A 19,316-nucleotide genomic window follows, 5' to 3' on the forward strand; every position below is an offset into this window, starting at 1 on the left:
AAATATAGAGCATAAATTGATTTAAAAGTGTAGGTACAAATAGATTCAATTTTCATTCTTTCTCTTTTTTCTATCTAAAAATATAAATCTTACTTCGTTGACAATTATATATATATATATATGTATATATATTTATATACATACATATATGTGTATAAAAGTCAACTTGTACGTTAGTTATTGTATACAGATGTATAGACTCTCTTATTCAAATTTATGACGGTGGTTTACTTTTTATTTTATTTTATTTTTTTTTTTATAGATTGAACGATCAATATTCCTATACATGTATATGAAAAACCGATTCAAATTATGCAGTTCGACCAAAAATATTACTAGCTTATCACATATTATATTGTGTTATATTATATTCTACATACTTATAATTCTATTATTATACGTTTGGATAATATTCATTTTAGGTTCATTATAATATATTTGAATAAACGACAAACTACCAATTATGATGTATTATTATTATTATTATTATTGTTACTATTATTATCATCATCATTACTACTCGAATTATTATTATTATCTTCTGTCGTAGTATATTGAATTTTATTATTATACTATTATCATTAATATCATTAATATTATTATTACGTTGAATAAAAGGAAAAGCACGATATATTTATAAGCATATAATTGCGTATGTGCGGTTGATGAATAAAAAATAAATGGATAAATAAACAAATCGAATTATTATGTGTTGTATTTCGATGGCGGAGAATTAATATCCAAGGATATATTCTTGGAAGGATTCTTAAACGCGAAGGCGACTCGAGAAGATTCTATGTAACAGTTAATGATTATTTAAATGCATCGTCATTGCAGCAATTGGTAGAAGAATTAATGATAACAAAAGGAGAGTACTAATTGCGAATATGTTGTAATTATTCTTCTTGTTCTTATTATTATTATCCCTGATGTAGAAGAAGTATCTCCGATGATTATTTAGGAGTTACGAAACGGGGATCGGGGAATATATTTTTTATATGAGATTCGATATGCAGTTACCGCTGTATATAAATACATGTACCTGTATTGTATGTATTATATACCGATGGATATAATAGCATCGTAACTTAGTAACTATTATAAAATTTCTACGCTTGGCTAATCATGGAGACAATAAATTTCGAGTCATTCTCAATTCCATTATATTGTGTCCGTTGCCGAGTGTAAATTAAATGTATAATTATGTAAGGTTACGCTCACGTATTCGACCAATATCTGATTTCCTCATTATCCGTCTCTCAAAACGAAGGGGTGAGCTACTCCGTGTCCATGTCTATAAAGCTTTTCTTCAATTAATTACCCAAGCTATAGCCGTAATGAGTATTCGCAGCCTTACCATGTTAACTGATTTCAAACTGAATTCTGAACGAAATACGTTAACATTACGAGAATAACAATTGAAAACCGTGAACGCGCGCCAAATGACCCCTACAGTAATTTTTTGGAAACTACTAGGGGTTGGTAGGCAATGTAGGGTAGGTAAGGGTAGATAGGGGGATGGTAATGAGAGATGTTATCATCAGTTGCATCCGATTTGACAGCTTACTACATGTTTCATAACATTTTTGTGGATTTTTTTTCCTTTAACGAAAACTCGAGCAATCAATTCTCATCTCAATAGCCAAATTAACAAATTGGTGTTTCTTCAATCGCGCAAAACAAATAGATTTTAGTAAATGAACAGCTGTACATATGTTATCGTTGGTAACCGTAGAAGTTATCCCCGCTATCCACTTAGCTTCGGCATTTGAATTTTTTTTTTTTAATTTTTCATCGCTGTAGCTAACTACGATTACAATTACGACGTGGCAATGGCAGCAACACAGGTAAGAATCGAAACGTCAAGATTTTGACATTTTCGCTATTAAAATTAATTCATTCAACTCATGAATTCATGATCAAAGGTTCACGAGTTCAATGTTGAAATGACCTGCGGAGGCTGCTCTGGAGCGGTTGAACGTGTCCTGGGTAATAAAGCTGGTAAGCATGCATAACCTTCATTTAGATTAACTCAGAGAAATTAATAGAATTAAAGTCTCAAGATTATAGTATAACTTTCGCAATAATTAAAATGATCACCGTATACAGATTTTGTAGTAAGTGATCATTGTTATTACCGTAGGTATCGAGAATGTCAAGATTGACTTGCCTGGTAAGAAAGTATTTGTGACTACTCCACTATCGTCAGACGAGGTGTTAGAATACATAAAAAAGACTGGGAAGTCTTGTACCTATGTCGGTACGCAAAAATGAATGCAATCTTCTATTCAATTCTCTGTACAAAGGCGGCTGGCTGGTTAATAACGTTGAATGTTTTTACACTTCGTCAAGAAGTATGAGGATTTCCTGAGCAAAGACTTTCCATGTTTACCGCTTTATTATCTTACATTTTACGTGTATTAAATTGTAATGGTTATCAAATAAATATTATCACATTTACAAAAACACATATAGACTAGCAGTTTCATTGTAAATTGTCATGTGAAGTAATAATCCAGGTCATATAAACCAACACACGACCAGTACAATAGGAATACTCATTACAATGAAATGTAGAATCCATCAAGTTCGGAGTGACATGGGGGGACTCAATACAGGAATTTTAACATTCATACTTACTTGGTCCAGCTTCTAGTAGACGTCCATTTCTTCTCGAGCGTAGGAATACCCGTACATTATATAAAAAATATATTTGCTAGTGATCGAAAAAAGAGATTCGATCCTGCTGGGATGATTTCTTAACTTATTTGGCACCTTACAATTTATCTCTGCTCATCACGATCATACTGTACCTTGGAACGAGATCAAATCAAATTCTCCAGCTCTCTTTCCACCATTCCCAAACGCTCCTCCATGAGAACGATGGTGTTACGTAAAGATTCTACTTGTCCGCTCAGCGCTTCTACTACTGCGCTGCTTCGGCTAGGAGACTCACTACCAGGACGAGTCCCATGCTGGCACAGTGGAAGATCAGCTATGTGACCAACCTCCGCTGGTCGTTTTAATCTCATATTTATCACCTCGACGTCCTCGCGGTCTCTTGAAATACTAGCAAGTGGTCCTCTGCAAGCACCTCCTTTATCCACAGTTTCGTCATCCTCAAAGTCTGCCACGGAATCGGACTCGTACTGGACAAAATGCAACGTTGTGAATTTTTATTCAATAATTGTCAGATTTTTTAGTAAATAATATTTACCTGAACTCGCTCTTGTTCTTCTTCTTCTTCGTTTTCTTCCGTTTCCTCTCGTCTCAGATCATCATCCGCAGCTTTTACATCTAGTTTCAGTTTAGCTCCAGGTGGTATGAGGAGTCGTGGCGTCTTTCTCGCTTTATCATCTCTATCAAAGTTTGATTTCCAAATCAACAGCTGGCGATCTGTACCACCGGAAGCAAAGAATTCGCCGTCGATCGAAAACGCTACTGCCGTTACTCCTTCTTTATGTGCCTTCAGTGTGTAAATAGGACGACCCTCGAGTAAATCGAGGACCTAAGATAAAAAAAACCCCTATAGTTAGTCGGTGAATGTACGATTTGCCACATAGAAAATACCTTCATAGTAGAATCCTCAGATGCACAAAGAATGAAATTTCCATTAGGATGAAACGTAGCTTTGTTAACTGGTCCGGTATGAACAGCATAATGCTGTTGTAATCTCGCAGTTCTTAAATCGTACAGTTTCACAGCACCGCCAACATTAGCTGATCCCAGAGCAGCTCCACTAGGGTGAAACTCAACATCCACAGCTGGTCCTGATGATGGAGATGTTCGTCAATCAAGCCCACGATCAGATACCCACAAAGACTTTTTTGGCAGAGGCCTGGATTTCTTAATCATCAATTCATAAATTTTTAACTCACCCTTAATTTCGTGGAAAGTCTTAACACACTTTCCACTGGCAACATCCCACAATTTGATAGTTTTATCATCACTACAAGACACAATCAGTCTACCATCCGGTGAAAACTTAGCAGACCGAACCCAATTGGTGTGTTCGGTGAATGACATCAAAAATCTTCTCCGACAAACCATCCACATCTTAACGCTCTTGTCATCTGAGGCTGTTACTAGCTGTGAAATTTAAAAGAAGTGGAGTAAGTCTTGAAAACTTAGCTATACTTTGTTATCTCACCTTTTCACCATCAGGGCTAAACCTTACGGACCTTACGGCGCCCATGTGTCCTCTAAAATCTAAAGATTCTCCCCTAACTGTAGGAATCCATAGTCTCACCGAACGGTCCCTAGAAGAACTGACTACGATTTCTCCAGATGGAGCATAAGCCACATCAAGAACCACATCCTTGTGAGCCAGAAATCTGAACGCTCTGACAGATTGGTTGAAGTTCCATACCATCAAAGTATGGTCTAAACTGCTAGATGCGATCTGCTGTGTTCCAGGATGGAAGCAGATGCCAGTTACTCCATTTTTGTGTCCTTTGAAATGCCGCTCTACGGTGGGATCGCTGGGCAAATGCGCCATAGCCCTGTCAAATGGTTGTTTAATCAGGGAATAAGTTTGCTTGAATATAGTATACTGTGGAGATATAACCTCGAATAATTAATATCTTGCCAGATTTTCTCTGATGATAGGTGTTCTCAAGTTCCAAGAACTACTACAAATCATGGATCAGAAAATGGTAGAGGATGTATTAGATATGTCATATCCCTTTGTACTCACCTAGATTGTGTTTTCGTTCGTAACGTTAAGATTTCCGACAGCTGACAGATTTCAAATTGAAAACAAGTAATTTATACCATCAAGGTCAAATCAAAAATCGTAACGACAAAAGTTTGATTTTCTGATAACAATACTTACTTTGTTTTATTCTTATTCCAACTAATTTGAATTTTCATCCATTTTTCCTTTTCTATTCTCATATTTATTCCTTTTTATCGGTCAAATGGCTTTTTCGAGTGTCTCTCTTTCATCACGTATTACATTTTAGGTCTTCGATGTATTTGATTTGAAGTGTATGGTTATAACCATGGGCAACGGATGATTATAAAAATGCAGCTTTTGATGTTACAATCTGGCCTCACCTTTCTAGTTTGATCATCCTTTGGTTTTAAACTTCTTTTCAGAAAATGTCCTTGCCTACACGTTTTGCGATATGAATTCAAATCCAACAAAATATCCTCTAAACATGGCGGTAGCAATCGAGAAAAAGCACCTCTGGCTCTCTCGTTCATGGTTGTGTCCCTACTGTATCAATGCGCGAGAATGGAGGCGCGTCAACTTCAGTACTTTTAGTACCACTGTTTAGTACACTTCAGTATCCGTTGACGCGTAGCCAGGGTTGGGCTAGTCCTTGTCGTTGCATCTGTAAACAGAAAATTCTCTCTTACGAGTTGCCTGTGCGGTGTGTCTGAAACTGAATATTATTTCGGGCCCTTGTGTCTGACTGCTATTTGCGATTAAAGTGAATATACGGTAGTTATAAATCTTGAATAAGAATAAAAGAAAAAGAAAAGAAAAAAAAGTTGCCCCTGCCCCTATATTTATGTGGATTGTATTGACAGATACTGTAAAGTGAGAAAGAATAAAATAATAAAATGTTTCTCTCAAAAGCGAGATAAGGATATAAAGTAAAGGCTCTGCTGTAGATGACAGCGTCCACGGATATAATTGAACGGTATATCTGAGGTATGTGTGTAGTGGCTTTTAATAGATTTAAAATGGCCTCTCTGTTTGGCGTAGGCGATTGTCGCGTATAAAACGATTAAAACTACCGAAAATCTTCCTACATTCCTCTACCCACAGGCTTAGCGAATTTTATAACTGCGTAATTTCAATTATATTCGTGACACTAAAAGTTTACTCGTGTTACAACACGAGCGTTTTTTTCTTTTGAGTCTAGATTCTCGATCAGCAATGAACGGTCTGAAGAATTCCTTTGCCATTAACTTGACTCTATAATTACGTACTGGATCTCTATACTATAATTAAAAGAAGCACGAGCACAAATATATTTCTATTTTTCGACCAATACTCTCTACGTTAACGGGAAAATAAAATTCATGACAGGGAAAAAAATACTCTAGACTAATTGATCATCTCCTCGCAATTATCAGAAGAATTATGATATCGTCAGGAGCTCAGTTTTTATGTAAAACGTGTCAAGTATCAGTAATTATTACGATGAAGTGTGATAATTAGTTTTTCCCCTCTTAGCTAATTTACAATCCATGAGCTGAATTGTCTGGCACCCCCACCTTCCACTAGATTTTCAATATGCCCTACATCACGCAATTGTCACGTTAGATTTTCTACTAAAGTCCCTTGTAGATGTTTTAACTGTTTACTTACAGAATGAACAACTGTTCAAATAGCACAGCCAATAAACTATGCCTGCGATTCAATTTAATTATCATAACAAACAAATCAACCGAGCAGAAAGTGGCGTCAGTACAGACTACCTTCTGTACTAAGGTTTCTATGCAATTGAATTTAGCCTAAGAGTAATCCTGTTGTCTTTTCGACCGATCAAAGCCTCTGAGGTATTATTGGAGTATCAAATTTATTCTGGAGGTCATATGAAAACAATTCCAGCTTACAATATGACCTTGTCAGAGCCATACCAAAGGTACAAATGAGTAACATTGACTCGTTACAATCCCATGACCTACTTGATTTTTGGAACTCCATCGTAAAACTCCATTTAAAATTCCCTTAAGGAGAAATTCCTCCAAATAACATTGGAACATTTCAAATACAGCTCATTATTTGAAGTATCAATTGCTGGTAATGAGATAGAAATTTGAATTAATTTATCAACACAGCAAGGCTCTTTAATTCTTTAGAATCATAAAACATGTGCTGTTGGAATTGAACTATATTCTCAAGTTGCTCACAAACAACAACTTAATAAAAGTATTTGGAAGATTAATTCATGCTAGAGACCTGTCATGAATCAAGCATCACTCATACCTTGCTAATAAGTTGCAGCTGATCTTATATCTCATGGAAAGTTCCCTTGTTTTGACAATCAAATGAATCCACTGAATTTATTCACTGGAATAATTGCTTCATTTTTCTTAGGAGTACGATGCATCGGAGAGTAGGGCACAGCAATTACGATGGCAAGATCGCAGGTCTCTATGATATGGAGGAGACCCTTGGTCGAGGACACTTTGCGGTTGTCAAACTTGCCCGTCATGTTTTCACCGGTGAAAAAGTAGCAGTTAAGGTCATCGATAAAACCAAGCTCGACGAAATTTCTAGGTCGCATTTATTTCAAGAAGTAAGATTTTCTTTATCAGTTGCCCATCTGTTTATCCATTTGTTACGCATATCAGGTTCTCTGTGAATTAACATATTTTTTTTATTTTTCGTTCCACAGGTAAGATGTATGAAGTTGGTTCAGCATCCAAACGTTGTTAGATTGTACGAAGTAATAGATACGCAGACAAAACTATATCTCATCTTGGAACTAGGAGATGGAGGTGATCTTTACGATTACATTATGCGTCATGATAGCGGACTGAGCGAAGAGGTTTGTGAAGCAAGAAAAATTTTCAAGAAAAGTTATTATGCTGGAAATGTAGTAGTTGGAAAAACAGTTATACTTTTGTAGAAGTATAACTTTACTGTTCATTATTATTTACCTGTATGATGGTATTTTATGTTTCTAGGTGGCAAGAACATATTTCCGACAAATAGTTAGAGCCATATCTTACTGCCACAGATTGCACGTCGTACACAGAGACCTGAAACCTGAAAATGTAGTATTTTTTGAAAAACTGGGAATGGTTAAGCTCACAGACTTTGGCTTCAGCAATAGATTCTGTCCTGGACAAAAGCTGGAAACTTCTTGTGGTTCTCTGGCTTATTCAGCTCCAGAAATTCTTCTAGGAGACAGTTACGATGCGCCTGCTGTTGGTGAGTCCCATGAAACAATAGAGCAATACAATATGAGGTCTTGAGCTTGGCAGAGTGAATTCTGCTGTGTTAGTATCAAGAGAGTATATTCATTCTGATCTTTACAGACGTGTGGTCACTTGGAGTAATACTATACATGTTAGTATGCGGTCAGGCTCCGTTCCAAGAAGCTAATGACAGTGAAACATTGACCATGATAATGGACTGCAAATATTCGATTCCAACTCACGTTTCCGAAGGCTGCAAACAGCTGATAGCCAGAATGCTTGTGAGACAACCAGAGCGAAGAGCTACACTTGAAGAAATTGCATCTAATCCTTGGCTGGTCGCAGGGTCCGACGCCGACCCTGCAGAGTCGTTGCCCCTTGTGTCCAGGCAACAAGTTTCGGAGGAACATCATAATCTCATCATCACCAAAATGGTGAATGGAAACATTGCTACCAAAGAAGAAATACTTGAGTGAGTTTACATCAGTCTTGTTTTTCTCCTCTTGTCCGCATCTGCTTAATTATTGAATTGAGTTCTTACTAGAATTATATTTGTATGGATTATTACAGCGCACTGGATAAGAACGAGTACAATCACATTACAGCTACTTACTTTCTGCTGGCAGAAAGAAAACTGCGTGCACACAGGCAGGAGCAATTACAAAAAAATGGAACTGAAGCACTCAACGTCCCCTGCAGGTAAATATTGCATGAGATTTTTTATCGTTGATGCATGGATAGTATTAAGTATTGTAACGTTTGTACGTGCAATTGTAATTACATTAAACAATATTTCATGTATTCGAGTAAAAGCTAACTCCTCTCTTCCTCTACTTCAATCATTAACTGTCTGATATTTTAACAAATTATTTTTTATTCCCATCTTCCATTTCCAGTTATTCTCCCCAATATCAATTAAAATCAATCCAATGCTATAACAATGTTAAAATTCATAAGTAAGATTTGCATGTTGACGTCAACACTCATCACATGGTCAGCAAGGTCACATTTTTTTTATCACGTATTCGTGATTCGCTTAGATCAGCTGAAAATACGCGCTCCGTTGTTATAACGGAATTATACTTTTGTACATGGCATACGTATAACAAAGATTACTTATGATCTTGCTCTGGTACAAGTGTATTTTGAAACATGGCACATTTGAACCAAAAACTCTCACCATTGGATGCGAAAATAATGGTGGTGTGTATCCCAGCCTAGTTTCTCTTCATTCGTTTATCATTTCAGCAAACAGAATAATCTCGTGCCAAATAATGTCGAAGCTGATCAGAACGTGTTGAGTAATTTAAACCAATCGATCCGAAGTATGCCTCGTACTGCCGGGGACGTACCACAGGTAAACAATGATCCTTACCGTAATTTTCTACTATTATACGAATTTCCCTATGGTGCCCGATATTTTTCTTCCATCGATCAATTTCGAAATTAAAAAATAATCATATTTCTGAGTAACTCTTTAATAATAATCTAGCCACAATCGCCATACAATTAAACATCCTTCTGATCTGACGAGGCTTGAAAACTTTATCACTGAGACAAATGGTGAAGATTTTTTGAATTTTTATATTCACAGAACTTCAGAGCAAGAAAATGTAGCATTGTTCAAGAAGAGGACGATGAAGATGACATGTCATCATGTTCGGGGCGTGACGATCACGGAAGTAATTCGACGCAGAGTTCAGTCAGTAGGAGAGGATCTAGATCTGAGGGAAAGTTGTCTCACGTTTTATTAGAAAAACTTTCTCAAAATCCCGAAAAACATTCCGTCCACAATAATCATTTACATACGCACACTTTGCTCACTCATGACCCGATAACAATATCAGTATGCAACAAAACGAACAACTTATCCGATGAGCTTGAAAAATTAATTAAAGATAGCAATAAAACTGGGTACAAATCTGCAGCTAGATTAAACGCTACTTGTGATGGCGTAGAGAAATCATCGGAAACAGCAATAAAAGCCGATCTGATCGATGATAACTTCAGGAATAATATAGAAAACAGTGAACTGGGAGTTGCATCTGAAGGTTGGATAAAAACGCCAGGAAATATCGATTGCAGGACCAAATCAGTTACTGATTATTTAAAATCTAGCCATTGCAATAAATGGAGAATGGGGTCAAAGCATCAAACTCCTTCACCACCCGAAAGGATAAAATGTAGTTTAAACGAAACCGCTCCAATAGCTACTACCACAATTTTAACGGTATCTTCGACAGCTCCGAATCCTTTACATACAACAGCAGTCACAGAGGAAAATGATTGTTTGTCTCCAAAATATAAATCTCTACCAGCTCCACATAATGCCAACCTCCCCGAATTATCTTTTAATGAATTTCTCGAAGATCAAGGGATGACACCTATAGATGGAGCAAAAAACAGGGTAGTTAGACGAACAAGCTATGAGCAGAGGCGAAGTAAATTCCACAAGACACGTACAGCCTCCTGCTCAAGTTCCGATGCCAGCGACGACGACAGTGAGGGTAGAAAAAAAAGAGCTCACAAACTTGGAACTTCGGGGAAACCTCTACCTCCGAGAAGAGACAGTCACGACGACTCCAGCGATTCTCAGGATCCAGGGGGTAATGGAGGAGGCTGCGGAGGTGGTGGAAATGCCAGTGGACAGAGTAGAGCTTTATCGGATAACCGAGATTGCACACAGAGCTCATCGAACCCGGAAAATAGCAAGACTGCCAGCGGAAATAACGGTACAACCGGAGGGAAAAGATGCTCCATTAATCGAGCAACGGTTTTTGAAAGAAGACATAGAACGGGAAGGAGGAGATCTGGGGAAACAAGACTGCGAGAAAGTCAGTCTTTGAATCGTATCACGGAGGTGCAGGAAGCAGAAGGTCCTTGTCACAGCCATAATTCTACCGTAGTAGTTACACAATACACAGCAACTAGTACTCCTGCTAATGTTAAACAAAAGGCAAAAGGTTTTGGTGCAAGATTACTTCATAGCTGGTCCCTAACTTCTAACACGAGTACAAGTAGTAGCAGTAGTAGTAGTAATAGTAGTAGTAGTAGTAGTAGTACCAGAAAGTCTACAATTATTGAAGAAAGAGGAAATTTCAAACAATATTCAAAGGATGATAAAGTGAATAGCTTTGAGAAATCTCAATGTAAAAATGTCGTAGTTCTCAAAGTAATAAGTACCAAGGGGGATAAATCAGTAAGTTCAAGTGACAAAGGAGACGGAATTAAATCTCCGGCAAAATCGCAGAATTGTTTAACAAACAAATCCCAAAAAGATGAAACCGACAATCGTAGTGTAGTTAACAAGGGTAATTGCAAAAACAAAAAACTACATTTACTCAGCCGTTACTTTGCTATTCATAAAAAATTATGCATTCCCTTACCCTCTCTCTTTGGCAAAGGACGATTGTACAAGGCTCAATCTTGTGGTAGTATAACTAGAGATAGAGTTTCGGTATCCTCTCCCAAATCAGTATTCCTCTATGGCGATAATACATGGGGAGAACCTCAACAGCAACAATGGTGCCAGAATAATCATCGATATCGAGGTAGTGACGGTGACATCAATCAAAATTTAGATCTTGCTCATCTAGTAAATAATGTGAGCAAAGACTGCTCCGCTGTACCAACAGCTTGTCATATTCATTTCGGCGATCCCTCAAAATGTTGCAGTCTCTGTTGACTGTAACAAAATTATTATTATTATTATCCTACACATATATTCTATAAGAATACGAAATATCTTTCAGAATTATAACTTAAAACACAAATAGCTTTATATTGAGCATGCATTATTATTTCAACATAAGTCAGAACAAGAACAAAAAGAAGTAATTTCGTTTTTCCTTCTACTCTAATCTTGCATGTCCAATCATGACACTTTGATAGGTAAAAATATTCATTATATCTAAAATATACTGTGGTTTTTTTTTCAAAACAAAAAAAACACGAATTATTCAGTGCTGTACATTAAATTATCCAAGACAAATCCACGCATTAATTTATTGGTATTTACACGCCGTTTACATTATTCCAGATTTTGTGTTCTCTTCACTCTTTTTCTTTAGTCATCCAGATATAATAGTGGTTATGTCTTTATCAATTATTGAGATGTTTCAAGGAAAGATGATACTTTGATTATAAGATTTTTCTGTTATTGTACAACACTGGATTATAATATATCCTATAACTGTGTGACAGGAAAAAAAAAGTAAGACAAGATTTAAAATAAAATAAAATAAACATACATATAAAAACATGGAGGCTCATAGGGTGAATTTTTATAGCAATAATTTCAGAATTCATGTTAAAATATCCAGCGACAACACTAAAACGAAGTTAGGTCAGGGTTGAACAGCAATAAACCAGCCCATTTTTTATATCATATAAACTATGCGCAGAAATAACATAATCTTCCCTTCTCTTTTTATCTAATTGATTACTTTGCACTTGTTATAAGGGTTTTGGGGGGAGTGGGAAAGAATAAGAATTGAAAAATTGATGATAATTATCACGACATCCGAATTATATTCATGCGATGAATTTTGTTGAACGGAGAAAAAAAAGTGAAATAAAATTATTCATAATAATTATATTGATTTATGAGCGTCTAAGTAATCTCGAATATAAGATTTTTAATGTAATCTGAAAATATGTATAAATTTATTTAACCTTCAGTTGCTGCTACTGCTGCATTAATAAGTGGCACGTCTAGTCTGAGAGAACAAACTTGTATTAAGTACTGCAAAGTTTATTATAGTAGGCATAGCATATTAGCTGTAATATAAAGTAGGAGAAAAATCAATCTAAGTATATCGATGGAGAAAAGTTATAGATTTCAGTGTTCTGTCTGGCAGACACAAATGTTTTTTAAGTTGTAAGTTTTGTTTAAAGTTATTTATAAATATAAATCATTGTAGTAAAGTGTATTGTAATATATACATACACACATATATATCAATTACATCTTGTACTTTACCAGGAACTATAGACTGGTATGATTATTAGTCACAATATGTATGAGAAAAATTAACTCAATGTAAATCGAAAAAAAATAATAAGAAAAATTCATAAAAGTACCTATATACCAGAATGATGATTGATTTTGTTTTGATCAAATAAATTTATATATTATGCATACAATCCTTTTGGTAAAAGCCTTTATTACTTTATGAGAAAAATAAAAAAACTTTCACAACATCTCTCATCGCTCCTGGGGCTTGGAGCTTATAACCAAACTTGAAAATTCTACGTAGGAAAGATAAAAAAAAGAAACAAAAAACATTCAAATAGAAGAATTATAGGTGTCAACGTGAAAAAAATAATTTTTACCCAAGAGAAAAATTAAAAAATAAAATGAAAATACAAAAAAAACACTATAGGTGATGTGTGTTATGTAAACTTACTATTTATATTATATTTAGTATAATGTAGATGAAATTTTCTGTACATGCCGTACTGTGTACGCCATTGTTAAAAAAAAAAAACAAAAAAACAACATACAAAGAGACAAGTTATCGGATCTGTAATATTTATTCAAAAACATATGTTATTATTTATCTTGTAGACTACCTAATATCATTACCGGCTCAATGACGCATAAAACGTCAGAGATTTTCAAGAGAATGTGTTGAATAAAATTTAATGTACTATGTGAGATGTATAATGTCCACTAATTATTCATATTGTCTGATTTTAGAATGAATCTAAAGACCCTGATTCATTTCATGGGATGAAATTCGTGATTAATTAATATTGTTTTTCCAACTGTTAGAATAATTATTTGATTCAATAATTTCATTTTTACCTAGAGTAGAAATTCTCTTAACATTTCTCATTCCGGTTTTTCTGGGAAAGAAACTTTTGGCTTAGTAGTCACACTACATTCGGCTTCCGGTTTGCTATTTTTGTTGGATCGGAGGACGGCACCTGGGCTTGGATATGGTCGCATCTGATAAAGTGGACCAGATGCGGTTGTATCTGCTCCCGTTTTGGCTTCGTTATGCCTTGCCAAACCATCTGACCATTTCCCTCTGAAATAAACGTGATAATAGGCAGAACAGAGAATTGGAGAATAAATGACCATTGCATTGATTTCACCTCTAGCTAATAATTTTATTGGTTCTCAATTACCTGGGAATATCGCTGTACGACGCTGGATCCATAGGGTCTAAAGAACGGTCCTTTTTGTCTTTACTACTATCGTGTCGCTGAACACGTCGATTTTCTGAGCCCTTGTATCTTTCTACTCTAGTTTCTATTTTCTGATCCCGTTTGGTCTCAACTTCATCAATCTAAAAAATTATGTGAGAATATTTGATGTAGTAATTTTCTTAATCTTTTTACTAATGCATCAGCAGATTCATGAAAAGCATACGCACTTCCATAGTTTCCTGATCACTGGCACTTTCGTCGCTAGACATGTTATCATCTTGATCGGCAGCTTTGAGATGCAGTTCTTCCCGCAATTGGGAAGCTGGCTGAGATATTTGACATTTGGGATGTCCTGGCGGAAACCATGACACTAAATCTGATGACCATTCCCAATAGTAATGTTGTCCACTATGCAATTGATAATATTTAATTAATGAAGCAAAATATTTGTGAGAAAAACATTTTATTGTTTATAGATGGTGACGACTTACGATCCCGGATCAAATACAGCTTTCCAAGTCTCTGGCAGTGGATACTTCTGAAGAAGCTGTGTCTGACGTTTGAGATACTTTTCAGTGGGCTGAAGATGTCCAGCTCCCCATAAATCTTTGCATTTACTGTTGCATTCATGATAGATATTGTATTTGTTTGGACAGCCGCTATATCCCTGATGAATATGGAACACAAAATATTTATAGTATTTGAAATCGAGAGGATGGCAATCGGAAGAAGTTCCCTAAAAGTGGAGATCTTACCATAAACTTTTGCAAAATATCTATCTGGTTTATATCATCCTTAGCATTATCATAATCCTCTGCAATGATTTCTTCGTGTATCTTCTTCTTGGAATCTCTACTGGGAGATTCTGTAAATGAGTTAAATTCTACATCAAGAGGGTACGAAGGTTTATTTTATGAAAAATTCAATTAGTAATTAGAAAATTGTTGTTAATTTTGTAAAGGGAATGCTCAGGTTATATTTAAAAGTACCATGTTTTTCTCCACCAGAAATAAGACCTCGTTTTGCAAGTCGTGCAGCCAACGCAGCTGGAAGTGGCATTAGTAATAATTTATCTAAAAAAATTGCCACAAATTTGCAAAGCTCTTTAATAATACGATGTATTAATAATTATACTATTAAAGCTTCTGTTTGTGTTTAGTAACAATTCGACGTGTATGAATCACAGACAACTTCTCTCATAAGAATTGCCGAACACAAAATCATCGGTAGAAAATACAACTTCACGAACGCTTGTAGAAAACGATCATTTAATTTTTTAGGTTACCTCTCGGTGCAGTAGTGAATTCCTTAATCAATCTTCTAATTCTTGATAAATTTTGGATAATAATCACGAAGTAGATGTGCATTATAATAGTGAAGCTCTGAAAAACATATATCTGAATTTCATGCTTCCAATGAAATTCATGTTTTTGCTATAGAGTGCTGTTATTATGAAGAATATATGCAAAATATTTGACAACTGCAATTACATCCCTTACAACGTTTTCGGAATATATTTCTGCACGTAACTAAACTCGGACATTAAAGTCACAGACAGGTATCACATGTTTTGAATTGCTAACATTATACCAGCAAAAACGTTTCATCAAGAAAATTATTGTGATGGTATATCACTGTCGTCATAGTCTATTACACTCTAATTGAGTAAGTCAAATTTCTTGGGTCCACATGGAATGTAAAGATGGTATTCTTTTTTTTTTTCTCATATGTCACTGTCCTTAAAAATTCAGTTCACCTCCTGTTTCTCAAGTACAACAGGATTCGTTGTCCGCACTCAATAAATGAACCTTTGTTCTAGTTTAATATGGCTGTGATACATTGGTACGATAAATCAATTGACGGGAGATCACACTTGGAGAAATCGTGTCGGAGTTACCAGCCATTAGTCCATGTAAAATTTGCTCGAAAAAGTATAAAAAGGTCATACTGCTTTTTAGAAATTACCTCAGTTTCCAGAAACTGAGCTTTGAAGAAATGATTGAAACAAAAAGACTTCTGTGATATTTCAGGTTTTCCATGAGGTATAAATGCTAATCAGCTGAGATGAGTGGAGAAATAAATTTGGAAGATGCGTCGTTTTTAAGATGCGAAATAAATGGAACACAATTTTTATTACAAACAGTACCTGACCTTGAGGATGGTCTGGTTAATGAAATACCGCAAGAGAAAGAACCAATTTGTTATTCAGATGCCTCGCAATACGAAAATGAAGAAGATTCGATACCTCTTGTCTATTTAAATCGGCAGATTTATACTTTCCAAGATGGAGAACTTAGGGAATTGGATTCAAGTAAATATGTGGATCAATCTGCCGATCATCTAGCCATAAACGAACCTAAGGAAGATGAAAATCGTAATGAAAATGACAGTGCAGATTATGTTTCTCCCAACTATTTGACAGAAGATAATATTCCAATTGAGCAGGTTGACATTGTGGAAGGTGATCAATCAAATTCGTACGATGTTGCTATTGCAGATGACAAAAAATTTATTATCGGCCAAGACAGTCTTAATGCCAACGATTTTGTTGAGGTTGTTACCGCGTTCAAGTGTAAGATATGCCCCTACACAACTCAGGATAGAATGCAACTTTTACAACACTTTGAAAACGTCCATATTAATCCAGTTTCGCAGGTAAACTTATCAACATTCTTAACCATTCTACCAAATTCTCTATTCTGAAATATTGAAATGTGACATCAAAATTCTAGGAGAAAGAACAAAAAGAGTCAAAAAGCCACAATGACATAAAACTCGTTTATATGTGTGGAGAATGTTCGAACTGTTTTGGAACAATTGACGAGTGTCGAAATCACATGATACAAGTAATTATTATTATAGATATTGTGACCTTCCGAAGACAAACAGAATACTGGAATTGAATATGAATATTTCTGTTTTAGGATCACCAGCTCATGGACGAAGGCTCCGATAAAGGCAATAATGTCAATCCTATTGAATATTCTAAACGATCTTATTTGGTTGATGAATATTCAGACGAATATGGTGATAAAGATGTGTGTAAAAATACAATAAAAGTGTCAAAAACTATTGGTGGAAGCTCCAGAAGACTGCTTGGCAAAAAATCGCCCTTTATAGAAGTGAAGGAAAAAAATGTCAAGTAAGTTCCTCAACGCTTAGACTTTATTATTCAATTCAAATATCGGCGCATGGAAATTTCTGGGAATCAAGATTCGCGGCAGCGAATCGTCGCCAAGTAGCGCAGGCAGACAATTAAAATTACAACACTCGTGTTTCGACTTCAGATGTACGTATCAAGGATGTTTGTACAAGTTCAGTACGGAAGAAATAATGCAACAGCACGCAATCTGTCATAACGACCTGGAGCATGCCCATGAGTTCAAATGCAATATTTGTCGAGATGTTGAATTTTCAAATTGGAAACCATGTAGCTTACATTTATGGAAAGAACATAAAATTGGTGAGCACATTTAACTTGTCACATGTCAATACTTATCAAAAGATTATTCATATTTAATTTCAGACGTCGACCTTATGTCTTGTAAAATTTGCAAGACGTACAAAAGTCCTACAATGGTTAAACTAGTCACTCACATGAGAGTCCATAGTGAGAATCGCGAGTACGAATGTTCAGTGTGTGGAAAATGTTTCAAACAATCAAGTCAGCTACGAAACCATCGCGTTATGCATTTGAACAGAAAAACGCACCAAGTACCTAGGTGGTATACTTCTAAGACCTGTGAATTGTGCGGAAAAACTTACGCAGATTCAAAATGTTTAAAAAATCACATGCAAGCTGTCCATTCTAAGTTAAGACCATACGTTTGCAACGTCTGCGGACACTCCAGTGCTAGGAAAGCGATGCTTCAAATGCATTTGAGACAGCATACCGGCGACAAACCATACAGCTGCGAGTTGTGTGACTATAAAACTGGAGATCACAACTCCCTACGAAGACACATCATGCGCCATACTGGTCAGAATTTTATTTATCTTGAGCCAAAGAATCATGAGCAATTTTAGGCACATCAACTGAATTTATCATTTCAGGTGTTAGGCCCTATAAATGTCCACATTGTTCCTACTCTGCGATTCAAAGCAACAGCTATAAAAATCATCTAAGATCCAAGCATCCTTCACTGGAGGGTCTCTATACATGTGAACTTTGCCCATTTAAGACTGTGAATAAAGAAAGTTATATGCAACATGTTCGGGATCATCAAAAAGGATTGATAAAGGCTGCTACACAAAAAAAAGGTCAGTTATCACAAACTTCAAGGTTATTTAATCTGTGTCGGTAATGACTGCTTTTAAATTTAAATAAAACCGATCGATGATTTATTTACTTTTTTTCTCAAGATGACGAAAACGTAGAGGTGTTTCCCGGCAATATAGCCGCTGCTCAATTGATATATAGCTGTCTTGGGGCATTTTCTAAGGATGGAAAAACTATCGAAGCCAATTTGATGACATCTTCGACATCCGCAGACGGTACCTCGCAGACGATTACTATTCAAATACCATCGAAAGATTTGGAAGGATCTTTACCAACTAGTGAACACATATCTAAAAACAATGTGGCTCTAGATCAGGAAGACGATGAAACTATGCATTGCTTTTTAGCAATTCCAAGAGAAGAGGAAGAAAATATAGATACTGGCGGAATCACTATTCCTGCAGAACCAGAAGCTGCGGTAGACACAGCAATGGATGTAGAAATTTAATGCAACTTAGTTGAAGATCAATTTAGTTGGAGATACCTACGCCATCTAAATTTGAAATTTGATTAATTTTTCAAATAGCTCGGAGCTTTATATATCGTAGTAAAAAACCAATAAAAATGTATTTTTCTGGTAACCGAATTGGGAAAGATATCAATTTGTAGATCTATAGTTTAAAATTGGTGTTCTCCAGCACTGAGATGATACAATTATAAAAACGAGCTGCATGAGTACGAATTTCAGTTGTGACGTGTGAATAAAATATATGTATACATAAACCAAAGAGAAACTAATTTACGTCAAATATATTTTTCTTTTTAAGTAATTTTTTAACACTAACAGCTAGCGCCATCCAAAGGGATCTCAGCGATCCAAAACGATTGACAGTTCATTATTAATAATATAAACAACATGGCGTCCCCCTAGTTAAATTTCACGAGTAGAACGAATACACAACAAACAACAGCCAACTGTGCCTTACCAAGTACCTTACAAGGTAACAGATTTTACATATATAACTCCAGACTCAGTTCTTTTAAATAATTTCATTTT

The 19,316-nt window shown here is 35.7% G+C and overlaps 5 protein-coding genes and 1 long non-coding RNA gene across 23 annotated transcripts; 3 read left to right on the forward strand and 3 right to left on the reverse strand.

Annotated features, from left to right (window-relative positions):
* The first annotated feature begins 1,703 nt into the window (after window positions 1-1,703).
* LOC105693692 (copper transport protein ATOX1) lies at window positions 1,704-2,468 on the forward strand. Its single transcript, XM_012413780.3, has 3 exons — window positions 1,704-1,847; window positions 1,926-2,001; window positions 2,144-2,468. The coding sequence occupies exons 1-3, from the start codon at window positions 1,833-1,835 to the stop codon at window positions 2,272-2,274; spliced, it is 222 nt and encodes a 73-aa protein (XP_012269203.1). The 5' UTR covers window positions 1,704-1,832; the 3' UTR covers window positions 2,275-2,468.
* Window positions 2,377-5,223, reverse strand: LOC105693691 (POC1 centriolar protein homolog A). Of its 4 annotated transcripts, XM_012413779.3 has the most exons (7): window positions 4,835-5,206; window positions 4,697-4,737; window positions 4,151-4,502; window positions 3,879-4,089; window positions 3,571-3,770; window positions 3,218-3,508; window positions 2,377-3,149 (listed from the first exon to the last, which is right to left on the reverse strand). In XM_012413779.3, the coding sequence occupies exons 3-7, from the start codon at window positions 4,496-4,498 to the stop codon at window positions 2,826-2,828; spliced, it is 1,374 nt and encodes a 457-aa protein (XP_012269202.2). In that variant the 5' UTR covers window positions 4,499-4,502; window positions 4,697-4,737; window positions 4,835-5,206; the 3' UTR covers window positions 2,377-2,825. The 4 variants fall into 4 exon arrangements, with proteins under 4 accessions (XP_012269202.2, XP_012269201.2, XP_048514171.1 ...); XM_012413778.3 differs by lacking the exon at window positions 4,697-4,737 and having other exon boundaries at window positions 5,059-5,223; XM_048658214.1 differs by having other exon boundaries at window positions 4,697-5,110.
* A 74-nt stretch (window positions 5,224-5,297) lies between these two features.
* LOC105693732 (probable serine/threonine-protein kinase DDB_G0277165) lies at window positions 5,298-13,543 on the forward strand. 2 transcript variants are annotated; one of them, XM_012413849.3, is made up of 8 exons: window positions 5,298-5,662; window positions 7,058-7,259; window positions 7,359-7,511; window positions 7,651-7,897; window positions 8,005-8,356; window positions 8,455-8,583; window positions 9,133-9,241; window positions 9,479-13,543. In XM_012413849.3, exons 2-8 carry the CDS (start codon window positions 7,065-7,067, stop codon window positions 11,567-11,569), a joined length of 3,276 nt encoding a protein of 1,091 aa, XP_012269272.2. In that variant the 5' UTR covers window positions 5,298-5,662; window positions 7,058-7,064; the 3' UTR covers window positions 11,570-13,543. The 2 variants fall into 2 exon arrangements, with proteins under 2 accessions (XP_012269272.2, XP_012269270.2); XM_012413847.3 differs by lacking the exon at window positions 5,298-5,662 and adding an exon at window positions 6,350-6,602.
* Window positions 7,117-9,274, reverse strand: LOC125501721. 6 transcript variants are annotated; one of them, XR_007279345.1, is made up of 5 exons: window positions 8,666-9,274; window positions 8,498-8,577; window positions 8,127-8,334; window positions 7,624-7,891; window positions 7,117-7,319 (listed from the first exon to the last, which is right to left on the reverse strand). It is a non-coding gene; the product is annotated as an uncharacterized LOC125501721 (long non-coding RNA). The 6 variants fall into 6 exon arrangements; XR_007279347.1 differs by having other exon boundaries at window positions 8,127-8,397; XR_007279346.1 differs by having other exon boundaries at window positions 8,127-8,424.
* LOC105693734 (polyglutamine-binding protein 1) lies at window positions 11,380-15,458 on the reverse strand. 3 transcript variants are annotated; one of them, XM_048658216.1, is made up of 8 exons: window positions 15,326-15,458; window positions 15,030-15,113; window positions 14,796-14,905; window positions 14,532-14,707; window positions 14,268-14,448; window positions 14,020-14,180; window positions 13,694-13,919; window positions 11,380-11,569 (listed from the first exon to the last, which is right to left on the reverse strand). In XM_048658216.1, the coding sequence occupies exons 1-7, from the start codon at window positions 15,405-15,407 to the stop codon at window positions 13,721-13,723; spliced, it is 993 nt and encodes a 330-aa protein (XP_048514173.1). In that variant the 5' UTR covers window positions 15,408-15,458; the 3' UTR covers window positions 11,380-11,569; window positions 13,694-13,720. The 3 variants fall into 3 exon arrangements, with proteins under 3 accessions (XP_048514173.1, XP_012269276.2, XP_048514174.1); XM_012413853.3 differs by lacking the exon at window positions 11,380-11,569 and having other exon boundaries at window positions 13,401-13,919; XM_048658217.1 differs by lacking the exons at window positions 11,380-11,569; window positions 15,030-15,113 and having other exon boundaries at window positions 13,401-13,919.
* LOC105693733 (zinc finger protein 569-like) lies at window positions 15,457-19,042 on the forward strand. Of its 7 annotated transcripts, none has more exons than XM_012413850.3 (9): window positions 15,457-15,598; window positions 15,860-15,981; window positions 16,071-16,695; window positions 16,773-16,886; window positions 16,965-17,182; window positions 17,328-17,503; window positions 17,567-18,019; window positions 18,094-18,300; window positions 18,403-19,042. In XM_012413850.3, exons 3-9 carry the CDS (start codon window positions 16,105-16,107, stop codon window positions 18,765-18,767), a joined length of 2,124 nt encoding a protein of 707 aa, XP_012269273.2. In that variant the 5' UTR covers window positions 15,457-15,598; window positions 15,860-15,981; window positions 16,071-16,104; the 3' UTR covers window positions 18,768-19,042. The 7 variants fall into 7 exon arrangements, with proteins under 7 accessions (XP_012269273.2, XP_048514167.1, XP_012269275.2 ...); XM_048658210.1 differs by having other exon boundaries at window positions 15,860-15,971; XM_012413852.2 differs by having other exon boundaries at window positions 15,564-15,705.
* Window positions 19,043-19,316: the final 274 nt, after the last annotated feature.

This window comes from Athalia rosae, chromosome 7 (assembly GCF_917208135.1).
Source record: "Athalia rosae chromosome 7, iyAthRosa1.1, whole genome shotgun sequence".
Lineage (NCBI taxonomy): Eukaryota > Metazoa > Arthropoda > Insecta > Hymenoptera > Athaliidae > Athalia > Athalia rosae.

Bases quoted from the DNA above. Each gene is read 5' to 3' on its own strand.
- LOC105693692 (XM_012413780.3), top strand. The intron at 2,002-2,143 runs GTAAGCATGCAT...TTATTACCGTAG, and splicing joins TGTCCTGGGTAATAAAGCTG to GTATCGAGAATGTCAAGATT.
- LOC105693691 (XM_012413778.3), bottom strand. The intron at 4,090-4,150 runs GTGAGATAACAA...TAAATTTCACAG, and splicing joins TTAGCCCTGATGGTGAAAAG to CTAGTAACAGCCTCAGATGA. The intron at 3,509-3,570 runs GTATTTTCTATG...TTTTTATCTTAG, and splicing joins CTGAGGATTCTACTATGAAG to GTCCTCGATTTACTCGAGGG.
- LOC105693732 (XM_012413847.3), top strand. From the start codon at position 6,553: ATGAAAACAATTCCAGCTTACAATATGACCTTGTCAGAGCCATACCAA. The intron at 6,603-7,057 runs GTACAAATGAGT...CATTTTTCTTAG, and splicing joins TTGTCAGAGCCATACCAAAG to GAGTACGATGCATCGGAGAG. The intron at 7,260-7,358 runs GTAAGATTTTCT...TTCGTTCCACAG, and splicing joins GGTCGCATTTATTTCAAGAA to GTAAGATGTATGAAGTTGGT.
- LOC105693734 (XM_048658216.1), bottom strand. From the start codon at position 15,407: ATGCACATCTACTTCGTGATTATTATCCAAAATTTATCAAGAATTAGA. The intron at 14,708-14,795 runs GTAAGATCTCCA...CATATTCATCAG, and splicing joins ATATTTTGCAAAAGTTTATG to GGATATAGCGGCTGTCCAAA. The intron at 14,181-14,267 runs GTGCGTATGCTT...ATAATTTTTTAG, and splicing joins GTGATCAGGAAACTATGGAA to ATTGATGAAGTTGAGACCAA.
- LOC105693733 (XM_012413850.3), top strand. From the start codon at position 16,105: ATGAGTGGAGAAATAAATTTGGAAGATGCGTCGTTTTTAAGATGCGAA. The intron at 17,504-17,566 runs GTGAGCACATTT...ATTTAATTTCAG, and splicing joins ATGGAAAGAACATAAAATTG to ACGTCGACCTTATGTCTTGT. The intron at 18,301-18,402 runs GTCAGTTATCAC...TTTTTTCTCAAG, and splicing joins GGCTGCTACACAAAAAAAAG to ATGACGAAAACGTAGAGGTG.